At 39.9% G+C, this 17,898-nt stretch overlaps 1 protein-coding gene across 3 annotated transcripts in view; it reads left to right on the plus strand.

Moving 5' to 3' along the window:
- Positions 1-17,598, plus strand: part of LOC121171442 (cytochrome P450 3A6-like) — a 44,414-nt gene extending 26,816 nt beyond the window's left edge. For 2 of the 3 annotated variants that reach the window (XM_041003142.1, XM_041003143.1), the window contains exons 9-13: positions 55-121; positions 8,103-8,263; positions 9,997-10,223; positions 15,688-15,850; positions 17,399-17,598. In XM_041003142.1, coding sequence (XP_040859076.1) covers positions 55-121; positions 8,103-8,263; positions 9,997-10,223; positions 15,688-15,850; positions 17,399-17,494 — 714 coding nt within the window. In that variant the 3' untranslated portion in view covers positions 17,495-17,598. Of the gene's footprint in view, positions 1-54; positions 122-8,102; positions 8,264-9,996; positions 10,224-12,927; positions 12,931-15,687; positions 15,851-17,398 lie in introns of all 3 variants that reach the window. The other variant, XM_041003144.1, reaches the window with a different exon arrangement.
- The last annotated feature ends 300 nt before the right edge of the window (positions 17,599-17,898 follow it).

Consider the following 17,898-nt stretch of genomic DNA (forward strand, 5'->3'; position numbering starts at 1 on the left):
CTCCTCATGGACTTCTGACATAGGGTTGTATTATCTTTGACCATTATCTTTCAGCACCGAGTGGATTTACTGCAACTGATGATTAACTCCCAGAATTCCAAAGAAGTTGATTCCTACAAAGGTAACCAAGAATGTATAGGAAGCTCTGATGCAGGAATGGCTGTGTCATACATACACCTATTTTCTGAATTTGAGGAACTTCCATGTTGTCTTGCATAATTGTTGCAGGAAAATTGCATTTTTAATGAGCTCCCAGGTGCTGTTCATCCTTGGGCTGCATTCAGGATGTCAAAAGTTTATCTGTATACCATTCTTGTCCCCTTAATTTAACTCCATATATTTTGATGAATCATCCTTTAGGGTTCATACAATAAAGCGTTCGTATTTTACACTTAGTCTTTCACATTTTTTTAAGTAGAATACAATGTATTTCTCTCAAGGACAAGGCTATTCCATATTATGCAAGTGGTGTACTAGTTGCACTGTGCATATGTGTCAGAGAAGCTTTCTCCTCAAATCAACCAACTGAGATGGTGATGAGGATGTTGTAATGAAGAGAGAATAATAGGACATGAGATAGACTGGGATAAGTCAAGCATTTTTTTCTCTAGCCCTGTGTTGATAACATTTTCTAAATAAATAAATAAATAAATAAAACGGTCTATTGGCAATACAGACCAAATTTTTTTTTCCTGGTAGAAAAGAAGATTTTAATGACATCACTTGATAGTAGCATAGTTTTATAATTTATTTTTAAAAATTTTTAAGTAGGATTGATTTTTTTTAATGTTCTTAACATTGTATTATGTGATACAGTTTTATAGGCACTGGGAATTCCCCCCACCCCTCCCATACCCCTCCCCCCATAGTGGATTCCTCCACCTTGTTGCATAATCACAGTTCAAGTTCAGTTGAGATTCCTTCCTTGCAAACATATACCTAGCATAAAGTCCTGCGTCTTATTGTCCAGATAAGTTCAGTGGCCTCTTGGGGAGACCTTCTCTGGTCTGAAGATAGGGCTAACAGAGTAAATACCGGGTCAGTTAAAAGCCCCAACAAAACCTCAGTATCAATATACAATATTATGGAATTAATTGACATAGTATTGGGTAAACAATATATTAAAAACAATGCAAGTTCCATTCTTCGAAACATCTGGGTTGAGACAGTATCAATGACAGGTTCAAAAAATAACCAACAACCAAACAAAAATTACAAGTTAAATCAAGGCAAACACTGTGGTATCTAATATTTGGGATTCGCTCATTTCCCTTAGCATTATAGTTTCCAGTTGGGCCCATTTAGCCACAAAGAACTGCATTTTGTTTTTTTTAATAGCTGAGTAGTATTCCATGGAGTAGATGAACCAAAGCTTTCTTATCCAATCTTCTGCTGATGGGCATTTCGGTTGCTTCCATGTTTTTGCAATTACTGATTGTGCTGCTATGAACATAGGGATGCATGTTGGTTTGTCGTAAAACAGGTGTTTTGGATATATTCCTTGGAGTGCTATTGCTGGGTCATATGGTATGCAGATTTTGAGTTGTTTGATGTTCTCCAGACTGATTTCCATAAAGGCTGTACCAATTTGCAGCTCCACCAGCATTGGAGTAGGGTTCCCTTTTCCCCGCATCCTCGCCAGCAAGCGTCGTTGGTGTTCTTTTTTATGTGGGCCATTCTAACTGGTGTTAGGTGGTACCTCATCGATGTTTTAATTTGGATTTCCCTTATTGCCAGGGAGCTGGAACATTTTTTCATATGTTTGTTTGCCATTTGGACTTGTTCCTTTGTGAAATGTTTGCCCATTTCCCGTGCCCATTTCTTGAGTGGCTTGTTTGTTTTGGTTTTTTGGTTGTTTTGAAGTTCTTTGTATATCCTGGAAATTAGCCCCCTATCGCATATATAGTGTGCAAAGATCTTCTCCCACTCTGTGGGTTGCTTTTTTACTTTGTTGATTGTTTCCCTTGCTGTACAGAAGCTTCTTAGTTTGATGAGGTCCCATTTGTTTATTCTGTTCTCAATTGCTATTGCTTTTGGTGTCCTTCTTAGAAAGTCGGGACCTACTCCTAGGTCTTGCAGGGTATTTCCTACATTTTCTTGCAAGAGTTTGAAGGTTTCTGGATGTAGGTTTAGGTCTTTTATCCATGTAGATTGGATCTTAGTGTATGGTGATAGATGTGGATCTACCTTTTTGTTTCTGCAGGCTATCAGCCAGTTGTCCCAACAACATTTACTAAAGAGGCCTTCCACTTGCTTGGACTGTCATTGGTCTTTTTGTCAAAGATTAATTGGCTGTGTCTTTGTGGGTTCCCTTTTGGTGCTTCTATTCTATTCCATTAATCTTCCTTTCTGTCTCTGTGCCAGTACCAGGCTGTTTTGATAACCACTGCTCTATAGTATGTCCAGAGGTCCGGGATTGTGATTCCCCCAGCTAACTTCTTATTCTTCAGGATGGTTCTAGCTATTCGTGGTTTTTTGTGTTTCCAGATGAACTTTTGAATCATTGTATCCAGTTCCGTGAAGAATGTTTTGGGCAATTTGATTGGAATTGTGTGATGCAAAATGTATATTGCTTGTGGCAGTATAGACATTTTAATGAAATTGATTTTGCCTATCCAGGAGCATGGGATGTTATTCCATCTTTTGAGGTCTTGTTCAATTTCCTTTTTAAATAGTTTGTAGTTTTCTTCGAATAGGTCTCCTACGCTTTTGGTTAGATTTATTCCCAAATACTTCATACTTCTCTCTGCTGTTTTGAATGGTATCCTGTGGTTAGATCTTCTTCCATCTTGGTGTTATTTGCATACACTATGGCTGTTGATTTTCTTTCATTAATTTTGTACCCTGCCACTCTGCCAAACTCTCGTATAAGTTCTAGTAGTTTCTGTATTGAGTCTCTTGGTTTTTCTATGTATAGGATTATGTCATCTGCTTATAGTGAAAGCTTGACTTCTTCGTTTCCTATACGTATGCCTTTGATTTCTTTTTCTTGTCTTATGGCCTCTGCAAGTACCTCTAGGACTATGTTGAATAGCAGTGGTGATAGCGGGCATCCTTGTCTTGTTCGAGATCACAGTGGGAAGGGTTCTAACTTTTCTCCATTCAGTATGATACTGGCGTTGGGTTTTTCATAAATTGCTTTGATTATGTTGTGGATTTTCCCATCTATGCCTACTTTGGCTAGAGTTTTTAGCATGAAGAGGTGTTGGATTTTGTCAAAAGCTTTTTCTGCATCTATTGAAACTATTATGTGGTTCTTGTTTTGCAGTTTTTGGATATGGTTTATAACATTTATGGATTTCCGAATGTTGAACCATCCCTGCATTCCAGGGATGAATCCTACTTGATCCGGATGAATGATCTGTCTGATGATTTTTTGAATTCTATTGGCTAGGATTTTGTTGAGAATTTTAGCATCAATGTTCATCAGAGAAATAGGTCTGTAGTTTTCCTTCTCTGACGGTTCTCTGTCCGGTTTTGGGATTAAGGTGATGTTGGTTTCATAGAATGAGTTTGGAAGGGTTGCTTCCTTCTCTATTGTTTTGAAGAGCTTGTAGAGGATTGGGGTTAGTTCTGTTCGGAATGTTTTGTAGAATTCTGTAGTGAAGCCGTCTGGGCCTGGGCTTTTTTTCGTTGGGAGATCCTTGATGACTGTTTCAATCTCTACCTCAGTTATGGATTTATTTAATTCTTCAGTTGCCTCTGGACTGAGTTTTGGTAAGTGGTGAGAGTCCAAGAACTTTCTATTTCTTGTTGATCCTCAAATTTGTGGGAGTACAGTTCTTTGTAGTAATTTCTAATTATTTTCTTAATGATTGCAGTGTCTGTTGTTATGTTGCCTTTGTCATCTTTAATGCTATTGATTCTCACTTTCTCTTGTTTTTTTTTTTTTTTTTTTTTTGGTCAATCGGGCCAATGGAGTGTCTATTTTATTTATTTTCTCAAAAAACCAACTTTTTGATTTGTTGATTTTATGTATAGTATTTTTGATTTCTATTTGGTTTATCTCCTCCCTTGTTTTGATGATTTCTTGTTTCCTATTGTGCATGGGACTCTTCTGCTGCTGTTTTTCCAGTTCCTGGAGGTGTGTAGTTAGTTCCTGTATTTGGCATCTTTCTTGGGCCTTGACATGGGCTCTGATTGCGATGAATCTACCTCGTAATACTGCTTTGGCGGTGTCCCACAAGTTTTGGAATGTTGTATCAGAGTTTTCATTGGTTTCCATAAATTTTTTGATCTCATCTTTAATTTCTTCTCTGACCCATTGTTCGTTTAATAGCATATTGTTCAATTTCCAAGAGTGCCTATACTTCCTGGGGAGTTTTGAGTTGTTGATTTCCAGTTTCATCCCATGGTGGTCTGAGAGGGTACATGGTATGATACTGATGTTTTGGAAGTTGTTTAGATTCGCTTTAGGTCCTATCATGTGGTCGATTCTGGAGAAGGTGCCATGCACCGCTGAGAAGAATGTATAGTCTGTGGCCTTAGGATAAAAAGTTCTATAGATGTCTACTAAGTCCAGTTGTTCTATTGTTTGTGTGAACTCTGTTGTTTCTTTGTTGAGTTTTTGTTTTGTAGACCGGTCCATTGTTGTTAGAGGCGTGTTGAGATCGCCTACAAAAATTGTGTGGGTATGTATGTCTTCCCTTAAGTCTGTAAGTAATTGCTTTACATAACTAGGTGCATTGGAATTTGGTGCCTAAACATTAACGATGGTGATTGCTTCTTGATGGATCATTCCTTTCACCGGTATAAAATGGCCTTCCCTGTCTCTTTTGATGTTAGATTGAAATCTATCTCATCTGAAATTAGGATAGCTACCCCAGCTTTTTTTCCTCATCCATTGGCATGAAATACCTTTTTCCATCCCTTCACTTTTAGTTTCTTTGCATCCTTTCTGGTTAGATGTGTTTCTTGTAGGCAACAGATGGTTGGGTCTTGTTTGATCATCCATTCCATTAATCTCTGTCTTTGATTGGTGAATTTAGACCATTTGTGTTGAGAGTTAAAATTGAGAGGTTGCAATTTTGCCCTGCCATGCGATTGTGTTTTGTGTGTGTTGTTTTCTGTGTAATTGCCTTGTTTGTGCGGGCTTTAGTTTGGAGACCTTCTTATTTGCCATCTTTGTTTGTGGTTTGCCTCCTTTTTATCCGGGACTAGCACATTTCTAAGGAGACTTTGCAGAGCTGGTTTTGTGTAAACATATTCTTCTAGTTTTTCTTTGCTATTGAATAAGTACCTGATTTCGTTCTCATATACAAATGAGATCTTTGCTGGGTAGATTATTCTTGGTTGACAGTTGTTTTATTTCAGGACTTGGAAGATCTTTGTCCATTCTCTCCTTGCTTGTAGGGTCTCTTCGGAGAAGTCAGCAGTGATTCTGATGGGTTTTCCCCTGTATGTGATCTTTTCTCTACTTTGTACTTGTCTCAGGATTCCTTCTTTGTCTTCATTGGAGTAGAACTTGAGCACCGTGTGTCTGGGTGAAGATCTCTTTGGATCATGTCTGTTGGGAGTTCTCTGTCCATCCTGTATGCTTGATGGATTCGTGTTCCAAGTGTTCTGAAACTTTTCCTGTATAATTTCGTCAAGCACTGCTTGCATTCCTGATTCTCTTTCTACTCCCTCGGGGAGGCCGATGATCCGAATATTCAATTTTCTAAGGTAATCCTTCATCTCTTGCATCATTTTATTAGTTTTGCTGAGGTTTGTCTCCAGCTGTTTAATTCGCTGGGCACCTTCATTTTGTGTGTCTTCTGTTTCAGAGATCCTTTCCTCTGCCGCATTTATTCTGTTGATCAGGCTTTCAATTTTACATTCCTGGGCATCCAGTTTGGTTTTGATTTGTTGTATTTCAGCGATTATGCGGTTCTGGAAGTCTTCCCGCTTCGTGTCCTCGTCTCTGATAAATTTTAGCATTATTTTTTTAAATTCCTTGTCTGGTAACTCTTCCATGTCTTCATCTTTCATCTCCGATATTGATAATGGCTTTTGGCCCTTGTTCAGTGGAGTGCTGGCTCTTTCATCTGGAGCACAACTCTTTCTGGTGGTTTTTCCCATTGCGTTAGTGTATTTTGGTGAGGCCAACGGACCCGTGTGTTGAGGGGTCGTCTGGCGCTTTCCTGTAGAGATTGGAGCCTGCAGGTGTGGTGTTGCAGGGCGTGGTAATTTTCAAGGCACCATTGGTGCGTTCTCAGGGCCCGGGACTGTAGAGCACCACCTTGGGGGCCCAGTGGATTCCTGGCACACTCTGGGCACCTCTTCTACAGGTGTGACACCCCAGGGTGTGGAGGGATGGAGGCGCTCACTGGGTGTGCCCCCTGCATGGGAATCCACAGGGCATAGAAGGTTTTATGTGCTTTCTCCCTGCGTTCTCCGTGTCAGGGACTGCAGGGTTTTTCAGAGCCCACCTGGTGTGTCTCCCACACACGGGACTGTGGGTGAGGCACTTTCTGGGCGTATCTCTTGTGCAGTGATTCCACCACTCGTGGTGTGGGTGTTCAGAGCCACCCCCCCCAGTGTGGCTCCCCCACACAGGACCGTAGAGGAGGAGGACCCAGGCGCCCTGTTAAAATGACTTCACGGCGGGTTCGCACAGTGTCAGTGTGGCACAGGAGTTTTCAGAGCTCTCCTGGTGGGTCGCCCACGCTCAGAACTGCGGGGTGGGAGGCGAGGAGTGGGCAAGTCACACTATGGGAGCGGCACCTGCGTGTCAGGACACACAGCGCTACACTTCCCAGCGCTCAGAGCCCTCCTGACTCCTGCTCTGTGGAGGCGGTTGCTGCAGGTGGGGCAGCCCAGCCCGCCTGGTGGCATTCAGAGTCCTCCTGGTGTTGTCGCCCACCCACAGGGTAACAGGGTGTGGGGGATTCCAGACCCTCGCCAGCAGCTTCTGCGCACCGAGATGCACTGGGCCACTCAGCGCAGGAATATTTGGGGCGCTTTCTTAGTGCCTTCTCAGCCCCCACTCCCAAGGCACAGGTTTGGCAGTTTCAAGGCGCTTGCCCTGTGTTCTCAGAGGCTGGAGCCTCTGCAGGGTGGGAGGAATGCAGAGGCTGTTAACCCTTCCCTGGCTCACCGAACCTCTGGCTGTTGCAGTCTGCCTCTGCTGCTGTTGAAGACCTTTGCCATTGACGATCCCTCCCGATTTCCTTGTCTCTGGGTCTGCTGCGTGTCCTGTCGGGCCGTTTTCAAAGGTGACTCAGCAAGTCTGGAGTGGGATGTCGGCTTCTCTACCTTTGTTTTGTTTCGTTCTCGTTGTTCTTCCAAGTTGTGTGGATCCTTTTGGCTCCACACTGTCCAGGGAACTTCACGCACCTCTCCCTGCGGTTCCCTGCTGTTCCTCTTTGTTGCTTCTGTAGCATTCTATCCCTCTCTCACTGGAAGCTCCCTCACAGCCTTCCTCCTACGTTTGCCATCTTAAAACGTCCTACAGACCAGATTTAAAGAGTGAAGGAAAGACAGAAAAATCTTCATTCCACTGGTTCAACCGATCTGAAACCGGGAGCCAAGAGTTTTTCCCATTGCCCCCATGCAGGTTTCATGGGCCCTTGGCTTTGATCATTCTCTCTTGCTCTCCCAGGCTGTAAACAGGGAGTTTGGTTGGAAGTGGAACAGTTAGGAGATGTACTGGCATACATATGTGATGCTGGTAATGGAAAGGTAGAGCATTAGCAAATTGAGCCAGTGTGCTGGGTGCTTATACATTTTTTTTTCCTACAAGAATTTTGAAATTTAATGTAATAATTTTGTTTCTTTAAACATTCATTTATTTAAAATAAGCATTACAGAAGGAAATGGAGAGTGAGCATTCTACCCTTACTGGTTGATTACACACATGGCTGCCAAAGCAGGAATAATCCTTAAGCATGGATATCCATTGAAATCTCTTTAGCATGTCAGGGATCCAAGTAGTTGAGTCATCATTTTTCCTTCCCAGAATTATTAACAGAATGCGGGATTGGAATTGGAAACCTGGACTTGAATCCAGCAGTCATATCCAATGCTGTCTTTGCAGGCAGTAACTTAAATGTATGTACTAAAACACCGGTTTCCATGTGACCTATACTAATCTACTTAAAATGTTTTTCTTCCCTTTATAGCTCTGACTGATGCAGAACTTGTAGCCCAGTCGATCACCTTTCTTTTTTCTGGATATGAAACCACTAGCAATGCTCTTACTTTCATCATGTATTTATTGGCCACTCACTCTGATGTCCAGCAGAAACTGCAGCAGGAGGTTGATTCAGCTTTTTCCAATAAGGTGAGTGAGTGAGTGAGTGAGTGAGTGAGTGCGTGCGTGAGTGAGTGATACTTGGGATGGGTGCACTGTGAGGCAGGGGTTAGTGTCTTGATAGAATGCCTCGACATCACCATTCAGGGGACTGCTTGCAAAGTGTGTGGTGAGGATACTTCATTGGCAAATAAAGGAATAAGCTAAAAAAAAAAAAACACATGGAGAAACAAGTCTGAAGCTGCAACTCACTGAACAAGGACAGCTGTGAGAATGATCTTTGGGCTTATGTGTGTTTTACAAGAATCCACAATAGCACCTAATAGGAGTCTTTGCTACTCAAGTCTGACGTCACTTTCTTTGCTTCCATTGGCTGAATATTGTTTGGTTGAGCTTTGTATGAATGAGGAAGGCCTGGGCTAGTCTGGATGGGCATGGGGATGCAGACTCTGCTCTTCTTCCTGCCATTCTCATTCTCCAATCACACCACTAGTGTTAAAGCAGACAAGAGATGATCCAGCATGTCTGCTCTTGATTGTAAAGAAGCCTGGAATCTAGTGTGGTGTGCCTGTTTTACGTCCAGATAAACAGCAGGATCACCTTCTAGTTTGCAGTTGAGGACTGAAGTTATGCCTGAGAAACTGTTCTAGAAACAGTATGCAGAGAAGAGGTGCTTTCCTATCTGTATAGAACTCTCACTTGACCTGAATTTGTTGCCACATTTACATGAATTAAAAAAAAATTGGGCAGGGGGCTAATAGGTTCATATTTTCAAATAAAAGGTTTCTTTTTCTGTTGTTTCTTTTGAGAGTCAAATGTACAGATACTGGACACTATGCAAGGCACATGCTTGCATTGAAAGAAACAAGACTAGATTTGAACAGTAATACTGCAATAAGGTGGAGCAATCCACCATGGGAGGAGGGCAAGGGGAGGGAAAGGGAGAACATCCGAACACATGGAACGTTGTTATAAAATTAAATGCAATAAAAAGTATATGTAAAAAATGTACAGAAAGAGAAAAAGAGGAGAGACAGAAAAAATCTTGGATTTTCTGGTCACTCTGCTTATGTCCACAATGACCAATGTGGCATCAGGATGAAGCCAGACAGTGTAAGGAATTTTCTCCTTTTCACATCCCAATTTGTTGGCAATGTTGTAGACTCTTTTTGAAAGGTGATATTGACTTTGCATATTTTTGTTGAGCGCAGTGTTCTACTCTGTTCATCTCTCCTTTTTAATATTTTTTAATGGAAAGCCATATATGTAAAGAGCAGGAGAGACAGAGAGAAACATTTTATGTCTGATGATTCACTCCCCTCGTGGCTGCAACAAACAGATCTGAGCCAATACAAACCAAGGAGCCAGGAACTTCTTCTGGCTCTCCCATCTGGACTCAGGGTCCCAAGGTTTTGGGCCATCCTTGACTGCTTTTGCAGACCATATGCAGAGAACATAATGAGAGTGAGGCCACTGTTTTAGATCCGACACCAATATCAGATTCCGGTGGGTGCAAGGTGAATTCTTTAGCCACTAAGCAACCATGGTGTGCCAAATATGTATCTCTTTCATACACATGAGACAATATGAGTATTATAAGAACACATTGAGGATTTCTGGCCCTGGTTAGGGGTTTGTCCTTTAAATTTCCCCTTTTACAACTACTTACCACATCTGAATGCACTGCCTATTGAACAGGATGATGAGCACAACTATTTTAATTTCAAATCTCATTTCCTAAAAATCTGTTTCTTTCTTCCCAGGCACTTATCACATATGATGTCATCATGCAGATGGAATATCTGGACATGGTGGTGAATGAAAGTCTCAGATTATACCCAATTTCTAGCAGATTTGAAAGAGTCTGTAAGAAAGACTTTGAAATCAATGGAGTATTCATTCCCAAAGGGACAATTGTGGCAATTCCGGTCTATGCCCTTCACTATGATCCAAAGTTGTGGGCAGAGCCTTATGAATTCCGCCCTGAAAGGTAGAGGAAAACACCTTGAATCAGGCTGGTTTAAGCATATCTCTTAAGTCTTTGAGTAAACAAAGAACTTGTGATAGCAGAATCACTAGTTTTGTAATTTTACTTTTTATTATCGTTTTATGAGTTTCATAATTTTACATCTTTTTATCATTATCATTGTATGAAACAGTTCCCTAAGCCCTTAAGATTTCCCTTATCTCCTCCGCAATGCTTGCCCCCTCTCTGAATTCCCCTATATCATTACTACAGTATAGTTCTTCACACAGAGTCATATGTCTACTATTGAAACATGGACAATGGCAGAGAATCCAGCATCTCATTGTCAAGATATAGTAAACGGTTTCATGGAGAATTGAACTTAATCTGGAAGCAGAGATGCATACTGCATTGTATCTTCACATCTGGGTATGATAGACTCCATTACACAATTACTACACATGCCCTTAATGAAAAGCTACAAAACAAAATCAACAACAGGAAGAAAAATAGAAATTTGCAACATGAAGTTACAAAGATGCTATTAGATATGACAGTCTCTATTACACAGTTACCATATGTCCCCTTAAATGAAAAATCACAAAACAAAACAAAATCAACAATAGGAAGAAAAAAAGGAAATTCAAAATACATGAAGTTGAATAGCATGCTGCTAGACATGATAGTCTCCATTACACAGTTACTATATGTCGCATAAGTGAACCGTCGGAAAGCAAAACTAACAACAGGAAGTAGAAAAGAAATCAGCAATGCCATGAAGTCAAATAACATGTGACTGAATGAATAATGTGTTGGTGAAGAAATGAAAAAGGAAATCAAGAACCTTGAAGAAAATCATGCTACTGTAGGATCTATGATTCATTGAAGAATTTAATCAGAAAAAAAACTGTTTCATACAGATGAAACTAAAAACAAAATATCAAAATCAATGAGATACAGTTTTGCTGATCTTTATTGGTGAAACGTGTCTCCCATAGGCAACAAATAAATGGACTTTGTTTTTTAATCCATTCTACTAATCTATGATGTTTGATTGATGAGTTTAAGATGTTGACATTCAAGGTTAATATGAATGGATGGGACTTTGGTTCTGTCATTTAGCAATGAGTTGTTTGGGCCCAGCGGCGTAGCCTACTTTCTAAAGTCCTCACCTTGAATGCGCCAGGATCCCATGATAGGTGCCTGTTCTAATCCCAGCAGTTCCACTTCCTATCCAGCTCCCTGCTTGTGGCCTGGGAAAGCAGTCGAGGATGGCCCAAAGCTTTGGGACCCTGCACCAGTGTGCGATACCTGGAAGAAATTCCTGGATCCTGGCTTAGGATCGACATGGCATTGGCCATTGGGCTCACTTGGGAAGTGTATCATCAGACAGAAGATCTTCCTCTCTGTCTCTCCTCCTCTCTGTATCTGACTTTCCAATAAATAAATAAATCTTTTTAAAAATCAGTTGTTCATTGATTTAAACTTTTGTTGTTATTTTACTGAGATGGTCTCGCATTTGTTTTTGTTTTTGATTGGTGATATTCCTTCTCTGTCAGGAGAATATCTGTTAGTATCATTTGTAAGGCAGGTTTAGAGGCATATTCTCTTAAATTTTCTTTATTGTGTAAGAATTTTATTTCATTTTCAAAGACAAAGGAAAGTTTTACTGACAATATTTTGCTTTGAGAATCTGGAATATGTCATTCTATTCTCTTCTTGCCTGTAGAGATTCATTTGAGAGATCTCTTGTGAATTTAATATGCATTCCATTATATTTCAGTTGATTTTTTTTTTACTCACACATATAAGGATTTTTTTCCTTATGTCCAATTGAAGTGAGCTTGTTTATCAAGTTTTGTGGTGAAATCCCTTTTGGTCAACCCTGTTGTGAGTTCTGTGCCCTTCCTTGGTGTTGTTTCCCAATTCTGTCTCTAGATTAGCAATATTTTCCCTCTTGATTTCCTTGAATATACCTTTAATCCCAGCTTCTCTTTCTGCATCTTCTGGAACTCTCATTATTCTTATACTTGGCCTTTTAATAGTGACTTTCAATTCTTCAATGCTTTTTCTCTTATTGTTGTTACTGATACAGCTCTGCATCCAGCTGTAGGTTTGTTTCCCCATGGCAACAGAAAATATCTTCTACATTTGAGATAACTTCTTCTGCCACCTTCATTCTATTTTGGAGACTCCACTGCACTTGTGATTTGCTCCACTGTATTCTTCATTTTTGACACATCACCTTTTATTTGATTCATTTCCAGTATGATATCTTCATTGAATGCCTGCTTCACATGCTTCTCATTGTTGATAAGACATTTTATAATAAGCGTTTCGACTTCGGTATGCCTCATTTTCTCAATGTCTTCCTCAGTGGACTCTGAATTTGGAAAATGTTTTTCTCCAATGCAGGGGAGTCTTTACTCATATTCATTGTACCTTTGTCTTGTCTTTTGGTCTTGGTCATTGTCTGCCTTATTAGCAGATTCTTCTCCGTGTGGCATGTTTCTAAGCTTTTTCACCCATATGTGTACAATCAGAATTTACTTATTGCAGTTGGCACACCGCTGTTTGTTTGTAGTTGTTCAAGGACTGGGTTCTTATGTCAGATTTCTACCATTTTCTCCATAGCTCCAGGACCTGGCTCACCAAACTCTAACTCCTGTGATACTGTGCAGAGAGTACACTATTGTCTGTACCACCTTTCTCCCATTTCCGGTTGGAGCAGGTCCCAAGATTAGAGAGACACAATGTGGCCTAGTTGCTAGGATGTTTTTGGTGGTGATCTTGCCTGAACCAGTTGGCCGTTATATCTCAGGGCCACATAGACCTATTTTGATCACTGAAAGTTCTGTGTCATTTTCCATTCAGGACTTAAGTGTGTGGATTGTGTATTGGTTGTGATCCTGGATATTGTCTTCTTCTGATACACATAGACAGTATATACATATAAAAACTCACATAGTTTTGGTGACATTTATATTTAACTGTATTTTATTAACTGCTACCTTATTTTAGGTGTACAGTCTTTTAAAAATTCTTTCCAGTTTTGCTACGGTAATTTCTTTGTCTCTCTAAAATCTCAGTATATATGGAAAAGCTATCTACCTTGCATCTGATGGCCTCTTCCTTTAGAACAACTGTAAAACCAGAGGCTGTGCTGAGGAGAAGTCCTCATTGCTGATGGACAGAAGAGTCAGTCAGGACAGAGGATAGTCTGTGTGCCCTGATCCTGGTTCCGGTTGCCATTCTCTGGCAACTCACATGTTGTCTTAGTAGTGAGTGACTCTTTCCAGTGTGAATTAACCAGATCTTGAGCCTGTTTGCTATTCACGGAACTAGCAATATAGGTCATTCTGTTGTACAATTTGAAATGAATAATTGACTACCAAGGTTGTTTTAATAAGGAAAAATGATTGAAGAATTTGTAGAGCACTGGCCGGCAAGTCAGAAATCTTGGGAAGCAGACTTTTTAAAAAAAGGTTTATTTTATTTTCACTGCAAAATCAGAGATACAGAGAGGAGGACAGACAGAGGGGAAGCTCTTCCATCTGATGGTGTAATGATTCACTCCCCAAGTGAGGGCAATGGCTGGTGCTGCCTCAATCCAAAGCCAAGAGGCAGGAACTTCTTCCAGGTCTCCCACATGGGTGCAGGGTTTCAAGGCTTTGGGTCATCCTTGACTGCTTTCCCAGGCCACAAGCAGGGAGCTTGATGTAAAATGGAGCTGCTGGCACCCATATGGGATCCTAGCATGTTCAGGGTGAGTACTTTAGACTCTAGGTCAAGACACCAGGCCCAGGATGCAGATATTTTTATCACCTGCAGATGGACTTTCTGTTGACAGAAACTGTGTTGTGGGCTTGTTTACCCTACTGGTGGTACAGGGTGCTCATGTGTAATAATGAGTTAATTTTGTGTTCATATAGCCTTTTGGTTTCAAAACCATCAATTGTTTGTTTCCTGCAATCAGATCTCTACTTTCTTTAGCTTCTTTCATGTTCAGTGGCAAATCCATAGGATTATCTTTGATTATTCTAGTTACCAAGCTTTAGGTGTCATTGATCGGGCCAGGCAGTGTCAAATCTAGATGTTATCAATGTGGATTCTGGAGAATGTTTGAAATATCCCCATATGTAACAGACAGATACAAGTTTTGGGGGCAATTCTAATGCATCTGCATATGCCTAATGCTTGTCACAGTACCCACAATAAATGTCAGATTTCTCACATACTATATTGCTTTGATTGATAGGTGATTGGGGGTAAAACATATACTGCACTACGTCTATTGATATGGTATTTTGGGCAAAACAATCTATACGGGCCCAGCTCATTGGCCTACTGCCTGACGCCCTTGCCTTTCATGAACCAAGATCCCATGTGGCTGCTGGTTAGTGACTCAACAGCCTTGCTTCCTGTCCAGCTCCTTGCTTGTGGCCTCAAAGGGCAATCAAGGATGACACAGGGTGTCTGTACCCTGCACCAGTGTGGGATACTTGGAGGAGTTTTCTGGCTCCTGGCTTTGGATTGACTTAGCTCTTGCAATTGTGTCCAATTATGGAGTGAAACAGTAGATGGGGAATCTTCCTCTCTCTCTCTCTCTCCTCCTATATGTGTATCTGACTTTCCAATACAAATGATAAAAAATGTTTTAAAAACAACATCCTATAGAAACTTAGGAATATTCTACAAAGCTGTAGCGCTATTTTAAAGTCAAAGTACTATATTTCACGATCATTTTGCCAGTATAAACATTATTTTCTTAATGCCATCAACTATCCAAAAATTTTGTGAATAACTTTAATATTCAAATAATTTATAGCCTGGTTGAAGAGACATAAAAGCATTTACTAATACCCTAATAACTGATGCTATTAGAGTAGCATTAGATGTCATCTCAGTAATGTCACTTAATTATGGTAAGGGAGAAGTAGTGTGCTGGTGGGGAGAATCTCTAAGAATATTTGATGGAGAATTTGGAAAGAGAAGGAGTATATGGAGAAGGAGTGAATTGAAGGAAAGGTCAAAGGGAATGAGGAGGAAGACAGGTTGGAAGGAGGTTGGAGAAGAGAGAAAATGAGGAAAAGAATTATTTAGATACTAGAAGGCATCATCTTCTCCCTCAGTTAACATATGTCGATACGGTTGTCAGTTGAAGCAGGAACCTGCTTTCCCCTCCATTATCCTTACTTCCCATATGTATTACAGAATGTGAACTCATCAACACCCTCAATGTAAGTTTAAGGTGTTAAGCTAAATGTCTTTTTAAACAGCACTCGAATCATCTAATCAATAAGAAAGAAAACTTCTCTAGAGTTAGGGTAATTGATATTTGGAAAGCTCTCTAATTTACAACTCTTAAAGCTCAATAATAGTAAGATTTGAATGGCCAACCCACAATTATGTGAAAGATGTATTTGACAACTCCAAATAGATGCTTTTAAGCATCACTAATGTGTTTTCATTTCTGTTGTGGAACCAGGTTCAATAAAAAAAACAAGGACAACATCAATCCTTACATATACCTTCCCTTTGGAGCTGGTCCTCGGAATTGCATTGGTATGAGGTTTGGCCTCATGAACATAAAACTTGCTCTGGTCAGATTAATGCAGAACTTCTCCTTCAAGCCTTGTAAGGAAACCCAGGTTAGTGCACTTCATGTAGTGAGAATGTTTTTTTCTGGCAGGTTTTTAAAAAACTGAATGTTGTAGTGTTATAATAGAATATTTTGTCATTGCAGCATTTTTCTTAATTTTGTTTTTCCTACATCTCTGAATGCCTCCACAAATCTACACTCTTGAGTGTCACTTTTGTCCTTGAATAAACCTTCAATAGTATTTTTGCGGGACTCATTCCACAGACAGCATGCAAAAAAATTGTTTAAGGAATGATTTGACTTGGATTTAAAATTACTTTGATACCCCTGTATGTCTTCTATGAAAGTACATGACTGCATTTAATATTTTTAAATGATTACATGTTATATTATAAAATATGTTCTTTTACCTCCATATCCAATAACATGAGAATCTGTATAACAGAATCTGTGAATTTCAATTGCTCATCATATTGATTATTATAATCACTTCTGAAGGGCTTGTTTCAGAACTCCAATGTGATGACAAAGATAGGTGAGAACTATTCTGTGAATTTGCTGATGCCTTATACGGCAAGTTAAGAGTTATATTTTGATGCTTTGAAGTACATATTTTTGTAACCATTAAGTGAATATTGTCCTTTGTATAATCATTTTTGATTTAGTGCTTCTATTTCCTTTCCCAGCATGTTTGTGTTCATACCCCTCTTGATTTCATCTTCAAATGTGAACTGTTAATATCATGAAAATGGAGTAACAATACTCAAACAGATATATACTTGTGTGGAATGGCTGTTAAGTAATCCCAGTTCCAGTGGTTGTCAGGACCTGTCCAGTTTTACTCTTTTTCATCTTTTCCTGGAATTGTCATATGAGGAGTTTACATGACTGTTTCACTGATTCCTACCAGGGAAGGCTCTAAGAAGCTTATTTCTAGCGATTAAGTGGCATTTAATATTCATCTCCTTAGTATGGTTTCTGCTGAGAAACCTAGGAGAATAGAATTGGCCACCAATTGAAAATCAGCCCGTAAGTTTAAAGGTGTTTGAAGAAATGGAGTCACCCCTGAGAGAAAGCAGGTCGCTGTTACACTTGGTGTGGGATTCTTCCTTCTTGGCAGGCTTCCAGTCAACTTCATCCTGGCACTTCCTCAAGTTTATGAGGATTTGCTTGTACTTCTCTTTACTGAGAGAACAATTGGATGAATCCGCACACTGAATGAAAGATTCATTGAGAATGAAGCTAAGAGGGTTCATGAAAGCTCTTCAGAAATTCAGAGTTTTCTTATTTGCCATTTACAGTGCAGTTGGAAGGCAAAAGGGAAAGTAAGAAACAAAAAGCATATATTTTATTTTGCATCACTACTTGGAATTGACTTCTCCATAATTTGGGAACTATTCATACACTTAAAATGTGCATCACCCATTCAAGAGTAGATTTCAACACAGAACACTTAACTTCATGTGACTTTTCTAGATGGGTTAACCATATGTTACGGATGATGTTTACATTTTTCAGTATTGTTATTGCTGTTGTTATTGATGCTATGGGTGGTGCTTAATTTCTTGCTTCGCAGCATGCTTACTTCTCATTTCAGATCCCGCTTAAACTAGCCCCACAAGTACTCCTCCAGCCTGAGAAGCCCATTATTCTAAAGGTCATGTCAAGAGATGGGACTGTACATGAAGCTTGATTATCCTGTGGACTTTGCCTTTGTTCTTCATGGAAGCTGTACTCAAAACACCAGAGACCTTGATGTATTTTGTTAATAATAGTTGGAAATAATGTTGTAACCGACCTGTGGTAAAAAAGGAAGGATTACAAATAATGGGCAATTTGATCCATCTGTGTTGTAGAGTTCTGTCTATTGTGTAACACCGAGGAGTTGAGTAAATCAGTTCCAGATATGTAGACTCAGCCTCTGGTTGTTTTTGATTATTTCTCTCCCTCTTCTTTTAGTCCTCTCATCGTATGCCTAAGCTGAACACTCAATAACTATTCTAACTAGTTTGTCAATAACTCTAAAATAGACTTGAATAAATTAGTTTGCTCAGTAATGTCAGTTGTATTCTATATGTTCATGTTTATTATTTTCCA

This window comes from Ochotona curzoniae, unplaced genomic scaffold (genome assembly GCF_017591425.1).
Source record: "Ochotona curzoniae isolate NIBS_2020 unplaced genomic scaffold, NIBS_Ocur_1.0 scaffold_2656, whole genome shotgun sequence".
In the NCBI taxonomy this organism is placed as follows: Eukaryota; Metazoa; Chordata; class Mammalia; order Lagomorpha; family Ochotonidae; genus Ochotona; species Ochotona curzoniae.